Source organism: Rhipicephalus sanguineus, chromosome 3 (assembly GCF_013339695.2).
Source record: "Rhipicephalus sanguineus isolate Rsan-2018 chromosome 3, BIME_Rsan_1.4, whole genome shotgun sequence".
Taxonomy (NCBI): Eukaryota; Metazoa; Arthropoda; class Arachnida; order Ixodida; family Ixodidae; genus Rhipicephalus; species Rhipicephalus sanguineus.
Genome location: NC_051178.1, coordinates 102,391,446 through 102,407,364, shown reverse-complemented (window position 1 = coordinate 102,407,364; position 15,919 = coordinate 102,391,446). Strand labels below are relative to the sequence as shown.

General features: G+C 44.8%; 1 protein-coding gene across 7 annotated transcripts in view; it reads left to right on the top strand.

Moving 5' to 3' along the window:
• Positions 1–15,605, top strand: part of LOC119386874 (peripheral plasma membrane protein CASK) — a 440,428-nt gene extending 424,823 nt beyond the window's left edge. For all 7 annotated transcript variants that reach the window (XM_049413279.1, XM_049413277.1, XM_049413278.1 and 4 more), the window contains 3 exons: positions 2,672–2,874; positions 9,568–9,648; positions 9,750–15,605. In XM_049413279.1, coding sequence (XP_049269236.1) covers positions 2,672–2,874; positions 9,568–9,648; positions 9,750–9,929 — 464 coding nt within the window. In that variant the 3' untranslated portion in view covers positions 9,930–15,605. The remainder of the gene's footprint in view (positions 1–2,671; positions 2,875–9,567; positions 9,649–9,749) is intronic.
• Positions 15,606–15,919: the final 314 nt, after the last annotated feature.

Here is a 15,919-nt window from a genome sequence, read left to right as displayed (position 1 = left end):
GTCTGTCGTTCTGCATCGTAACAGGAACAGGCACAGAGGACGTGTTTTAAGTCTTCCCGAGTATTACATGTGGTGCACATGGGCAAGTCCGACTGCCTGACCTTGTGACTGAAGTATTTTGTATAGGCAACATTGAGTCTCAGCTAGCAAATGCATGTTTCATCTCGCCTGGTTAGTTCTTGTGGCACATAAAAGCTACACGTCGGCCGTACTAAATGAGTATATGTAAAAAAAAACTTGAGCCTTTTAGTTGCTACTTATGCTCACAGACTTCTTTTGCTTCTTAGCAACGAGTTACAAAAAAACCCAAGTTTAAGGAACATAAGGTCATCTAAATTAATCTGACACCCTTCACTAAGGCATGCTTCAAAGCCTACTGTGCTGTTCTGGGACATTAAAATACACAATTTCATTCCTGATCTTCAATTTATGTCTATCTAGATTACAAGCTCCATGGGAAAGCAGCAAACAAATCCTCTGCTGCCCCAGTCCACAAAAAAATTCTACTTTTTCAAAATTTTCGTGCTCTGACAACTTTATAACATTTGCAGTCAGATGCACTTCTCTCTTCCCTCTTTGTTATGCAGTTAGCATCACCATCCCATTTTCTTCTTGTTCTTCTCTGGATAAATTAGGAACAACAGCTGTAAAGATGACTCATCATCAACAGGATAAGCTGAACCATTTCTAATGTACACTGTAACATATGAATGCTTGTAAACAAAATAGTACAAAAAGGAAGGTGTGCAGAGGCATAGCTAGTGGCTTCAATACATCCCTGATAGAAACAAAAAATCAGAACAGGTGAGCCGTGTCAGAGAGAGGTACAGTTAAAAGGAGTTCAGCAGTTAATTTTCCCAAGGATAAGTTCTTTGGTGCAAGAGTCTTCTAATGTTTAAAGGCAAGAACATATGTCTGTGGTGTAGAGTGTGGTTATGTTTGGACATCTTGCATTGAATTTGTTGATTGACACTGTCAGAAAATTAACTTCTATGCAGAAATAAACTACAAGTGCAAAAGCCAGTTTAGGTTCCTCTGCATAGGATCTCCTTTACTGTCAAGTGCCACACACTTTCATGTTAAAGATGCGCCTCTGTAGGTACTATGCGACGCTGGAATAGCTTTCCGGTCATTTGTGCAGATGTGCTGTTGTATGTGTGGTACTACAACTGCACTTGACTCCCCTTCATTTGGCCTTGGTTGGTTAGGTTTTTCACCCAATTCAAAGGCACTAGAAGGTCCTGATGGGAAACTATGTTCTGTTATAAAGAAAAGTTTTAACACAAGAACTTATGCCAGTTTGATTATTCCAACCCTCCCCTACCACTCAACACTGCCCCCACATTTATGCAGCATTTGCCAAAAGCTCTAAAACACACAAAAAAAATCATACTAGTTGAAGGGATCTGGACACCGACCAAATGATGTAAAAACGAATGTATTTTGACGTTTCTTGACAAAAAAATTCAGCACATGAGACTGTTCACTTCCCTAAGTGACAATAGTACCATAGGTCGGCAAAAGAACCATAGGTCGGCAAAAAATGTGCTTACGCAGACTCACTCAAGAAATATATTTTGCGTTGAGAGCTCACTCGGACTCAGACTCACCAATATTTTCCTCAGCCGGACTTGCTTGGGCTCAGACTGACAGCTCGACCTGAGTCTGAGTGAGTCGACTCCTGAGCGTGATAATGTATACTTGCCTTTTTCAAACATGGTGTCAGTGCTCTTTAACCTTAATGTCTCACATAATCGGTGCTCTACGTGGCACCTTTGGTCACATATCTCCAAATACAAGCTATCAGTGGTTGCATTCCAGTAAGGACATTTTATTGGAAGACACAACTCACACAAGATATTTTTGTCAAAAACTTTCCATGAAAGAGTTTGTGGTGGGGCGAGGTCAAGGCACCCTCCACCCCTCCCTCCCGTAACTCACACCTCTGATCAATAAATATTGAGCTTATGTGTGAATGCTAGCGCATTAAAGTACGTGTGAGTAGACATGACTATAAATGTGAGCCTACGTAAGGCTGATAGTAAGGCTGAAGTTGAGTACATAGGACCATAGGTCGGCAAAAAATGTGGAGCTCACTGAGACTCACTCAAAAAATATGTTGTGCTTAGGGCTCCCTCGGACTCAGGCTCACCAAAATTTTCCTCAACTAGACTTACTCGGACTCAGACTCGCTCAAATTTTTCTCAACCAGACTCACTTGGACTCCTGCTCACCAAAATATTACTCGCCCGGACTCACTCAGACTCAGACACACGGCTCGATCCGAGTCTGAGTGAGTCGACTCATGAGTGAATTTGCCGACCTATGGTAGTGGCTGCAGTAACCTGTCCTTGGTAATGGTGACATGTGCTATGCCCTTCAACTGTAACTAGGCCTCTGAAACAAATGACTACATGTATAGTTGTTATAATGCTGTATCAGAGTAGCCTGTTGTCCTTATCTAAAGTAGTGCCTCGTCAACTACAGGGTACTTCATGCAACAAAAACAAGAGTGAATTTATTTCGTCACTAATGGTTGTACAACCTTTCTTATAAGCCAACCGGATATTGCGGTCTCACAAATATTGAATCAATGGGAGTCAACCGTGTAAGCTGCATAGTGGCTTGTGGTGTCGGAGGCGTACCTGACGTGAATCTCCATTCCTCACAGACACGACGCGTCCTCCGCGCAAGGGTGAAGAGAACGGGCGCAGCTACTTCTTTGTGTCGCATGAGGAGATGGTGTCGGACATTGAGTCGCACGAGTACCTGGAGTACGGCACCCACGAGGATGCCATGTACGGCACCAAGCTGGACACCATCCGCAAGATCCATGCCCAGGGGAAAGTTGCCATCCTCGACGTCGAGCCACAGGTCGGTGTTGTCGTACGGACAGCTGCGAGAACTGTTGTTTCGTTTTACGGCAATGGTCGTTGTAGGTTCTTCTTACAGTTAATTGTTGGGGTTTTACGTCCCAAAACCACGATATGATTATGAGGGACACTATAGTGAAGGGCTCCGGAAATTTCGACCACCTGGGGTTCTTTAACGTACACCTAAATTTAAGTACATGTGCCTCCAGCATTTTGCCTCCATTGAAATGCGGCCGGGATTCGATCACGCGACCTTTAGGCCGGCAGTCGAGCACCATAACCACTAAACCACCGCGGCGGGTGTTGCGGGTTCTCCTCGGGCTCAGAATGGTTGATAGCTGCTGCACAAATCCCCGATATTTTTGGACTACAACGTAGTGCGTAAAATGCAAAGTGAGTATACTCACAATCAAGAAAAAGATCAAATTGTCAGCTAATGATGGACGCTACGCACCTCTTTGACCAGTCAGATTTTTTTTTGCGGCTGTATCGGCGGACCAAAATTGTAGAAGGCAAAGCTTCTTCAAATAGGCTCATTGTTAGAGAATGTATAGGAGAAATTAAAATCTCGTGTTACCATGTTTCTAGGTGGTGAGCTCCACTTCTAGCATGACACTTTCTTACTTTTGTCATGACTAGTCTCCACAAGCGATATTCTTTCCTTGCCTTCTCCCATATTGGAGCAGAAAAATTGTGTCGTGCTTACTGAGCACTGCATATCAAGTCACAGTTCTGTGTGCTCCACGTTGGATGATTTGCTGAAGTCATGGTTGTAGATATGTATGCATAATTTGCAATTAACTCCACCCTGATTTCTGAATCAGTGCTTCTCTCAAGTAACATAGATTAATCGTACAATTCTTTTTTTAGGCAGGCATTACAGTCAAACCCAACTATTTCAAACTCGGATAAATCGAACTATCCTTTATATCGAACTATTTTCTAACTCGACAATGCTTTAACCTCGATACATAGAAAAATCTACGGTGACATTGAACAGAAAAAGCTTGAACCCTCCATATAGCAAAAATCACACGTGCCAGGAAGTTGGCTTTTCCTCACAAGAAGTTGAGTTTGCCTTACAGCGGAGGTCTTTTCCGCGTGCATTTGGGAGAGCGAGTGGTGTGATTAGCAGGGAGCCGTGCAGAGCAAGTAGAAACTACCACTTGCCATCACAGGCTTTCTCGCATGATTACCGTATTTACTCGATTCTACCGCGCCCTCGATTGTAATGCGCACCCGTTTTCCGCGACCAAAAAAAAAAGAAAAAGTAATACATCGATTGTAACGCGCACCCATTTTTCGTGAGAGAAAAGAACAAAAAAAAAAAGTCCGTAGGAGTCAAACTTCGCACATTCAGAAGAACAAGTGTTTGGGTTTTAAAGAACTGAAGTTTCAAAAAAGTAAAACACAAAGCCAAAAGCGGGCCTTGCCGCTAAAACTGTCACCACTACGGCGGCGATACGAGTCGCGCAGGATCAGTCCTCGTCGCTGTCGGACAACTCCTTGTCGTTGTCAACACTCTTCGATTTCGGGAAACCGGCCCTGCTTTGGTCCACTGAAACCTTTTCGTGAAGCTTTGCTGTAAAAAATCTTCTGCTTCTGTTTGCGCCAGTCTCGCACGCACGTTTTCGGGAACTCCGTACGACCGCGATGCGGCCCGATTTCCGTCCGTCTCTCTGCACATGTATTAACTATTCTTTTAAATGCGGCATCGTGGTACACTCGTCGAGTATTGGAGTCGGCACTTCCACACCGTCGATGCGAACGCAGAACGGGATGACAATCACCTCAGCACACGTACGAACTGAAAAAATGGCAGAAATGGCCAAGGCGCGTAGGAGGCGGCCATTTTGAAATGTCGATGGCAATACGATAACCGAGTTTCTTTTTTTTTTCTTTCGGTACTCGATTCTAACGCGCATGCGATTTTTGGACTCGTTTTTCCGGAAAAAAAAGGTGCGCGTTAGATTCGAGTAAATACGGTACTCTCTGGCGCACCCATCGGCCCAGCGTGCACAGTCATTGAGGTCACTGTTCGCTTCTCACCGATTCTCTGCTCTATTAGTTAATGCGACAGCTGCCATTAAACAGAAGAACCTGCTGTTTGCTGCAGAGCTGGCGATAACCAACAGTGTCAAACGTGGAGAACAGAGGCACGGCCGCTACATAAAAAAAACAGGTGCGGCCTGCTGCGTGGCGCCGAAACGGCGTCCGGGGCCTAGTTCTCCTTGCGCCCGCTCTGGCGCCACCACACCGGTCCAGCTGTTCACGGAGAAGCGCTTCGACAGCCGCGTTTGTACGCGCGACACTTACTCCAATCAGGCCGTAGATTACGCGTTTTATAGCTGCACATTACAGGTTGACTATTGAAGTCGTTATTAGAAATGCCGATTACCCCACATATGTGAACAGTTTGCCCTAGGACTACCAATATTTGTAGAGTGGGCCTCAGTACTCTTCATGAAGGTTGCCCGCTTTACTCACCTGAAATTAAAAGTTCTCGTTATTACGAATTATGCTGAGTATATTTACGTGTTTCTTCAAGACGAAGTAGTGAGTGATGCAGGCACTCAGGAGGGTGGCCGCCTTTTCTCCCGGAATTTGACTTTTCCTCTGTGTCTCTATAACAAGCGCGGCAGGTTAGTAAAGGTGCATGACATAAAATCAGCAGCACATAAAGAAACGGCGGCAAAATAAGATATACAGAACTGACAAGCGCTTGTTCTGTGTACGTTTCTTCCTTTTGTCTCCAGTTTGTTTTTCTTGTGCAATATCTAATGTGGTTTGGCTGGCCTGATCTACAGGAAAGCTACGTTCTGTGCTCGGTTCTGAGGCCGACTGTGGAACGCACGCTTCGATATCGTCTTTCACAGGGTGCGAGCAACTTTTGATCTTAGGGCTTTCTCCTGAGCTTTCACAATCACCTGCCCCAACTATTGCGTCATCAGCTGCATTCATTCGCCAGCGTTTTCTGGGCTGCGCGTTCTTTTTTTGCATGTAGTGCGGATAACCGGGAAACACAGTCGGGACCACAGTCGGAACCAAAATCCTAATCTTCGTGTTCTTTTTATAGTTATCCTCAGTGAAATTTAATGAACATACCAGCGACCTGTCGCTTGGCTCCCACTTACTTGCTTTTTCTGATGGCCCTTGGCGAGAAATATTCTTCGGCCACGTTTCGCGACGCTGCAGATCACTAGGGAATTCGTGGTACTTCATAGTAGCGTCTCTTCTCGCGTTTGAATTGCACAGCGGCACACAACAGCTTCGCGGCATCTCACCGCTGGAAAAAACCGTCCGCCACAGACGCGCACACCAAATAAACGCACTCAGGCGCAAGAAACATGAGGAAAGCTACTCACACAGACGATCACACAAAAAAGCACACGAACAACGCATAAATTCCGAGCCGACCACATTGTAGCACCACGGCCGCTGCATAATGGTAGCACGAACTGGCCTCTGCTTTGCGGACCGCGCTAGTGGCGTCCTCACCAAAAACTGCGGCCGCAACTGTCAACTCGACCGGGACGCGCTTGCCCATTGACGGCGACGCGACGCAGCAGGCCGCACCTGCTTTTTTATGTAGCGGCCGTGACAGAGGTCTGATGCTGCCGTTGCCTACAGCAGGGGTCTCAAGCTCACCTCAGCTAGCAGGCAATGGTCGCAAAATTTAGTCCCACAAGAGCCGGGACAGTGAAGAAGGTGCCAGTGGGGGGCAGCAGGGTTTGAACAAAATGTCACCTAACGTTGCCATTTGAAAGAACACTTTTCCATTTCTCATGTATGGGTCATTTCTGAAGGGAATTTGATGTCAGGTTTCGAAAAACATATCAGTACTGATTTCCACAGTGACTAAATATGGAGTTTTCGTTCCATGGTGATGTTTCAACTCATAATGACTGCATGGGGTGCCTCACGAGAAAAAATGCTTGAGATCAGTCCCATCTCTGTAGCTTACCCAGCAAAGCACTCATTTGCAATAGGCGAGAAAATAATGCAAGTAGTATTTAGCGAAGTCACAAAACTTTAGTCAGTGTGAAGCTACAGGCCGCTAGCGAAAGGTCCGCGGACCGCGTATTTGAGACCCCTGGCCTACAGCATCTCGAGAGTGTACTGAGCACAATAATTAATAACAAGCTCGACATTAGGGCCACGGCGGTCTAGAGGCTCTCGGCGCCTGATGAGCATGCACAGCTGTGTATGAAAATGTTGAGGCGTGGTTTACATCGACACCATATTTTCTCACGTATAACCCGCCCCTGCATATAGCCTGCTTCCTTGCATTATCGTAGAGCAGTGCCGTGAAGCCAACTTGCGCAACGAAAATGCAGTAAATCTTTCAGAAGTTCTATATCGAATTATACTATATATCGAACTAGTTTTCGTATTTCTGGGAATTCGATATATGTGGGTTTGACTACATGCAAAACATGAGTAGGATTCACCTACTTTTGCAGTAAAAGCCTAAAACACAGGCTATAAAAGTTGTGCCTGTCTGGAAACTTTGTAGTATATATGTAAAGCATGATGTACACTTTTCATTTCAAAAAGCTGAAATTTTCAATAGCTTCTCAGTGTGCGTTATTCTCATTACACTTGCACTACATTTATGCTTGAGTTTAAGAGCCATCACCTCCCATCCCATCAATGTCACACTTAAAAATGAAGGGCGCTCAAGGTGCATTAGGCGGAATGAAGATCCGTGAACATAGGAAGGAGCACATGTTGTCAAGAATCCTAAAAGGCCTTGACCGCAAAGTGGTTCAGCCGTACACTACACTACCATGGTGCACAGCCAAGTGCCTTTATTGCGCCAATGTAGCACCTTCAACACATGCTAATCTCAAAGGAAAGACATTGAGTGTTGTCTGTACTATAGCGCACCATCGCAACGTCTGCCCCCAGATGGGCTTCTCTGTTAGAGTACAGTAGAACCCCGCTGATACGTTTTTGAAGGGACCGTAGGAAATAAACGTAAGAGACGGGAAACGTAACAGACGAAAAACAGGAAAAACGGCAAAATATTTAGTGGTACAGAATTTTATTTCAATTCCTACGAGCAGCACGAAAATTGGCGCGCTCAGCCGCGATCTAGTCGATGGCTAGAAACGCGGAGCTAAGGACGGCCTCATCCACAGAAATGTAATCAACGTATGTGATTTTTTTAACAGCAACAGCTGTAGGCATGAAAGAACTAAGCACACGCAATCACGACCGGCGCGGCGAGTCCGACCGCGAACCGCACGCACGACCATGCGAGCTCCAACCAACTCGAACTCCTCCCGTTCTCCGACAAATGACGATGATGATGAGTCTACGCCAACGCGATGGCAGAAGTGAATGCCAATCTCGAAGGCCTTGCTTTCGCAAGCAATTACGTCATACACGCCATGTTTGTGCAATACAAATCTCAAAGGCTATGCTTTTGTCAATAGTAAATGCCAATCTCGAAGGCCTTGCTTTCGCGAGCAGTTACGTCATAGACGCCATCTTTGCAATTTGAATCTCGAAGGCCATGCTTTTGTTCGCATCAATTGAAAGATTCTGTTGCTTGCGCCTCTCATGCGGCTAATATTACGGTCAAACGAGGCCAAGCTGCGTGAAAATGCACCATGGCCGCTCTCTTTGGTAGTCACTCGGTTGGCTCCGAGCGCACTTCGTGACGTATCATACGGGAACGGTCCGACAGTTACGACGTAACAGCGGGGTTCCCAATACATTGTATCCTATGGGAGCTATGCCGGGACCGGCGGAAAACGACGTAACAGCCGGGAAAACGCAGCAGTGAGGAACGTAACAGCGGGGTTCTACTGTATTCTTGTCATGCTACGCTGTCACAGCGAGCGGAAAGAATTGGGAGGGCTGGTTTTGGTAACGTATTTTGGTAACGTATCAAACACTTGCACAAATACAATGTGCAAGAAAATGAACATGGGGACAGCCACAGCCCCAGCTCAATCAGTAGAGTGCAGTACGCGCCGTGTAAAGGTTGTGAGTTCTTTTCCCAATGTTAGCAGTACAGCATTGATGGTTCAGCTTGTTGGTACTACATAGTAGTAGTTTAAGAATTCCATGGCATGGAAAAGATGGACACAAGACACGTGATGGTGCATTCGTGTGCTACATGTCTTTTTTTAACCATAGCATTCTGGAATAACACCTTTAGCAACTTGTCTTTTCCTTCACTTTCATATTTATTTTCCTAATTAGTACTGCATATCAATTAAAGCCTGTGGTTAATTTTTCCTATTTTGAGACATTGTGTTGTAAAAATATGGGCACAATGGTAGCCCATGGCTACCAGTGTGCCCACATTTTTACATTTTAATTATTAGCCACAGTGTGTTTAATGAGAGTCGGCTTGCTTTCCTAAGTGTTCCTTGTGTCAATTATTGTGTTCAGATGCTGCGTGACAGGTCAGGTCATAATAAAACAAGTTGCAATGTTTCTTCACCTGAATACAGCAACCTAGCTGTCATGTAATCGCTGTAACCTTACAGCTGTTCTTACACATCCTTGCATGACATTAATTCCCAAATTGTATGGTTTCTGTTGTACTTATTTTGCTAAATAATGAGAATACTGTACCCTTCCCTCTATCCTACACTGATGGTCGTATATTATACCCAGTGAAAATATGGCAATGTTGACGCTGGCTTGCTTCATTGGTTTTATTCTTTTTCTCTAGGCTTTGAAGATCCTTCGCTCTGGGGAATACGCACCATATGTTGTCTTCATAGCAGCGCCTTCTTTAACATCTATGCATGACGTAAGTGTTCTTTTTGTGCGGGTCACAGCTTTGCTCTCAAGGGAACACGTAGTAAAGATTGGGCTGCTGGAAGGCTGTTCTTTAAAACTTTTGTTTGGCAGGTTGACGGGAGCCTCGAGCGGCTAGCCAAGGAGAGCGACCTCTTGCGCCAGGCGTACGGCCACTTCTTTGACCTGACGGTGGTGAACAACGATATCGAGGAGACCATCCACACACTGGAGACCACGCTGGAGGCCCTGGACAACAGCCCTCAGTGGGTGCCGGTCTCGTGGGTGTACTGACGAGCCGACATGGGGGGTGCCGACACCCCTCGTTGACTATTGCGCTTCCGGTGACTGCCGCAGCCGTGGCCACTCGGGGATGGCCAATCCAATCAGCCAGCCATTTGTCAATGTGCCACACACACACTGTCCTGCGTCGTGAAGACAACAGCAACAGTGGTGCCGTCTGTGCCATCGTGCTCCTGAAAGAGCAGAACGCTGCAACCGAGTCGCAGAAATGCGATGCTTCTTGACACATTTTTGTGCCTGCCTTTAGAAATGCCGGCTTGAAAATTCTATTCTTTTCCGGAGAAAACTTAGAAGGTCTAACAGTACCGTCTTATAGCGGCATCACCTTAAAGCGATGCTACCGAGAAAAGGGCCAAAGGGCCGCTGTGGTTGATCAGTGGTTACGGTGCTCGGCTGCTGACCCAAAAGACTCAACTCTGGCCGCGGCAATCGCATTTTGGTGGAGGTTACGTGCTAGAGGTCTGTGTGCCATGTAACTGCACGTTAAAGTACTCCAGGTAGTCAAAATTATCCAACGCCCTCCACTACGGTGTCTCCATAGCCTGAGTCGCTTCAAGACATTATACCTTATAAAGCATAAATCAATGTAATGAAAAAAACTATTTCTCTTTTATTAGCAAATAGTCCTTCTATGATACCAAGAGGCACTATTCTTGCTGTTAGATGGTGCTTGGCAAACCAAAAAATGCACAAAAATAAAATACAGATGGCAATGGTACTTGAAAGATTACACATAAGCTCACCGCAATGTTGTAAATTTTAATGGTGTCTGTTATGGCCTGCATAATTCTTGATCAGTAAAAATTATTTGCAATGTATCCTAAGGGAGTAAGAGACTTAAAAAGGCAAATTTAGGAAAACTTTATCCAGTCATTTTGCTGATAGCTTGAAAAGGAAAATGGAATTTGTGACATCACACCGACAACTGGGTGCTACTGCTTCAGCCTGAAATTTGAGAATAGAACTTTCAGCTTCGTTTTGTCTTTCAATAATGAGCCCATGATCGTGAAATTAATGACAATAGATTTCTTGAAGAATAATTTGTCAGTCTTACGTCCCCTTGGTACATAAGCTTTCTATTGAGTTAACTATATAAATTATCAGTGTTTTGCCAAATTTGATTTATTGCTGTCACAAAAATCTTTATGTAGGCAGGTTCATTCTAAACCACTCTTGGGTATTGCAGACTTTGGGGGCGTTGCTCATGCTTCTTTGTTCGCCTTAAATGTTTGTTTTAGCATTACCATACCACGATTGTTAAGTGGTACACTTGTTATCAGATGAGTTGTGCAAATTGTGTATATCCTAGTAATAGCCAAGCTCCCTTTAACGGTGCAGTTTAAGTTATCTGATAACAATAAATGCGAGTTTGTTGCTTTGAGCCAGGTCACGACAACTACATTTGGCAGAAGCACTCGTTAAAAAATCTGAGATAGTCGGTCTTATACTGGAGTCCTGCCCAACAGTGTCACTCAAATCACTCAAATCACGCGCTTTTAAACATGAGGTGAGCTAGAACTGAAAAAGCGTAAATCAGGCGCAAATCACATACTTCAGAAACATACGGCCATTAGTATGTTATGTAGAGTGGTAGTCCACATAACTGCTACATAACAAGTAGTCTGTTCATTTTCTTGGCAGGAGGAGGTCAGTGTTGCCAATTTCATGTAATTTTTTGGGGTACCTGGGCCACTCTCACTGGGAACAGAGTTATTAACTTGAGAAGCAAGCCAATCATGTTTGTTCATTCAGTCTGACTTAGTCCAGCAAAGTTGAGACACATCTAATTCGCATAAAGAGGACATTGGATGAGGCCAGGAAACAGACACGGCGCGGTGTCCCATCTGTTTCTTGGCCTCAATCGAAACTTTTTTTTGCTTTAATTAGACACGTTTCAAGTCTGCAAATTGAACCAACTAGCCCCACTTTGCTCTCGAATAGTTTATCAAGTTTTCATTTAAAAAAAATAGTGGCACCGCAACACCTGAGCATTAACTTGCTTGCCTTCTTCTTGGAGGCGTCGCGGTAATAAACAGCTCTTTGGAGATTTTGCTGAATGCATAAATACACGTTCAGGATAGTTGGTGCTCAACAGCTTACACTTATTGACCTCACTTCTCACGTATCATGTTGCATTTCCTGTCCAACATTTTTGGCGTACATAATTCATTGCTTTCGGTGAACCAAAGATAGCAAGCACGGAGTGTAACAAATGTCACCGGTTGCTTGAGGGAATTCGTGAGCTTCCCTGGACTGCATTGCTATGCCACTTCAAAACATTCCACAAAGCACATTGCTTTACGGCCTTCGATCATTAATTCGCTTTGCCACGTATGGTGATGCACCGTCCGATCGAAGAGCTCTTGAACAAACTCTCAGAGCAGTGAACAGTGGCAGCATCCCCTCCCCCGTCCCTGAAATCGATGACATGCCCGCAAGCTGACACTTTGCTTGAGCAAACTTCTGCCTAAACAAACAACTGCGCGAAAACGCCTAAGGTTTGTTTAGGTGAGGATTTTCACCTCGCAAGAAAGCTACTAAAGGTTGAAGGAGCATTCATGGATGCATGCTTTGAAAATTCAGTCAGAATATTGTGAACCCTGGTCCCTTAATCAGAAAAGCATGGCAATACAAGTAAATCAAACACTTCGTTCGTGTTGCAGAAAGCTAGTGAGTGAGGTTCTCTTTCTTACTTTTTTGTTGGGGAGGGAGAGAAGTAGTACGTACTTGCTGTTTGGATAGTTGGTGCGTGTTCAATATTAATAGATTTCATGTTGTATAATAATGGGTTTAACACCGAAAGTACAACCACGGATAAGGGCGGACGTATAAGTAGGCAAGACGGGTGCTCAACTGTTCAATTCTTTCAACTCTTCATTTTTTGCCAACAGTGAGCATATATGACATATTTTTCATAAACACGCGTGCAGCGTGCATGTTTTTTTGCCTTGCTCGATGCTGCAAATACTAAGTGTTTGTTGGCAATGGCAGTGAAAAGCAAGGCTATGAACGCATTATGAAAAATATTTTTTATTTGCTTACTGTCTGTGAAAAATGAACAGCTGAAAAGGAACCTCAGTCCTGTCTAGATTTACATCCTCCCCTTTCTGTGGTTGTGATTTTAGTGCTGGGAGGGTTGGGGGAGGGAAGGAGATCTTTCTTTTTTTTTTTTTTCTTATCCTCTCAAGCACCTCACATGCTGTCTTTGCATATACTAGCATTCTCAATTGCTGAAAGCTCCTCTCCTCAAGCGGTGTCGTTAGTGTGTCAAGGCATCGCATTTCTGCCGCCTCACTGTGCACAAAAATACCGGTTCTGTCGGCCGCACACTGCAATATGAGGACTCGACCGGGTGCAACGACATCGATTCTCCACAACCACCAGAGTGCCTCCGTATGTTTCTAAGTGACTTTGCGGACTTCTTTATTCAAAACGGGGTTGGAGGGCGAGAGTGACCGCCTGCTCGCCGACCCCGCAACGCCTTGCTTGCTCAGGCCAGAGGGGCATCCCAGCGGCGAACTGGCCAACGTTTTTGTGGTGGAAACCAAGGAAATGCGGGGCAGCGCTATGTCGTACGAACTGTGCGCACCGCTCCGTGGCCATCGCCCGTGTAGTCTTGTCATTATTTTTGTTGCTTGAGAGTAGCAGCGTGAATGGAGCAACCTCTTTTTTGTTTTCTCTTTTAATGGAGGATGTTTGTTGCTGGCGTTGTCACTGTAATTAGAAATGGACGAGCCAGTTTCTTGTTCCAGAGAGTTAGTAGCTCTCACTCAGGAATCATGTCATCCTTTCCGCGCACCATTTATATACACTGCGCGAACTGTTGGAAAACATGTTTCTTGTGTTAACGACTGCAGCTGCAACGGCCTGCTTCACCCGAAATTATAGGAGCGTCAAGCTTACCTCAATCCTCGTGCAATATTTTATAAAAGATTTTTGAGAAGAGGGATTGTTCAGGCACTCGATGATGTTTCAAGTGTTGGGCTGGAAGAGCCTTAGTTGGATGTATTACTTCACCACTGGATGCTAAATTCTGTCAGCTCGTGAAGACCCGCAACAGTGTTAAAGGCTTTTAGAATGCTAAATGCACTGTAGTAGCTGTTCTTTATCACTTGGTAGTTGGCACTCATGTTTAAGCATTTCAGCGCTGCCTTAGTGCCGTAAAATTTTACGCTATGTGCGACTAACTAGCTCAATTCAAGTTATTACTTTGAGTATGTGTTGAAAAATCTGCGGATGATCTAAGTTCATCTTTTGCCCTTCTGCTAACAGCATCACTTGTAGCTCATGTGTTGCTTTCATTGAAGTTCCATTAGTCAGCTGAACAACCATTACAATTTTACCTGCTGTGGAATTGTTTCAGTTGCCGTAAGTGCAAAACTTGCGTTCGGGCTTTTGGGAGTGGGCAACCTACGGGTTGTCAGCTGTCGGATAGCCTGTTTTATGTTCCATATTTAATACAGATGCGCATATTTCATTACTTACCTTTGTTTACACGGGAGCACTGCCACGCCTTTCTTTTTTTTTTTCATTTTGAGTGAAGCAGGCTGACGCAGACAAAAGGAGAGGCGATCACATGCCGTGCTGGTGTGCGAAATCTTAATATTGTCTGTAGCATTAGCATCTTTTTTATACAGAACTGTATATTTCTGGTGTGGTGGCAAAAACTTTGCTGTAGACCTGTCGAAGGCCAGCACGTGGGCCCAGCGCTGCACCGGCGAGTGAAGTGCCGCGTTTCTGTTCCATACTCACGTAGGTATTGACACAGTACACATACTACGCTGTTATTTGTTGCAAGGCTGTTGCGTAGGTGTAACGACAAAAGAAAAAGACAAGGCAGTCAATGTGGTTCACCTTCTGCTGCTTTCGAGGAATCGAAAACGTCACTGCTACATATCAAAGCATAGCCAACGCGCGATGATCTCTTTATGACTTCACTGTTGCAGCTGTTGTTTATTGCATTACGCTGGCGTGATGGATCTTAATGTTTAGACCTCAGAATCGGCTGCCTCGTTGGAGTGCGCAGTGCATGTTATTGGTTTTCGAGGCACTGCGAAATATCAAGGTGTTGCATAATAGCAGTTCCCTCTACTCGTTCCTTTTTTATTGTCATCGTTGCAAGTTTATGAGGCCTTTGAGAGCCTCATTTTATTGTCATAACTGAGCAGCATTTTACTGAATGTTACAGCAGCATTTTGTCACACTTTCATTTGCCTTCTGTAGCTTGCGACTTGCTGATGCCATGATGTGCAGCTAGTGGGTGCTTATCGTCTGTGTTTATCTCGCTTCATTAACATTTTTTTTTATCTGTACATCACACGTGACGTACACATTCATGCCATCATCAGCATGCTTGCGGCGACATGTCATCTTTCATGTTGAAGAGTTCTCTCCAATGACTTGTCAACCATGGTCTCCTATGTTTTTATTCTTCTCAATCATTGCATTCCTATTCTTTCTTGTTTCTTTGTGTGGTGGTTCCTGTGTGTCCTCACTACAGCCGAGCGATTTCTCAACTAACTTTCCTATGATTCCATTACACACTTTTTTACGAATGATTGATGAGTCAAAAGAGTTAACTTATTTTTTTAAAAGCTTGTCTTAATGCAGCCTGCACAACCAATGCACAGAAAACATTCGGCAATCTTGCCTTGCTTTGCTAGCTTTAAAGGACCCCTGACACCAAAATTGAAACCTCGAGATGTTTGTGTTGTTTGACTTTCCTGTATACAGGGGCACATCTGACCGATTATTAATGACGAACGTAGCCTTTAAGATATCTTAATTTGGTTTTAAAGTAAGCGTGGAGTGCTCACTTGAGTTGGCTGCACCTCGCGACATCCTGGTACAGAAGGTTTGCGGGGCGCACGTGCACAATACGACGACGGGCACCCGGCGAGGCCTATTGTTCCGCACCCCTCTTGCTTTGTTGTTGGCCTGCTCTCGAGGTTTAACCCATACCGAGGCACCCACATACTTTC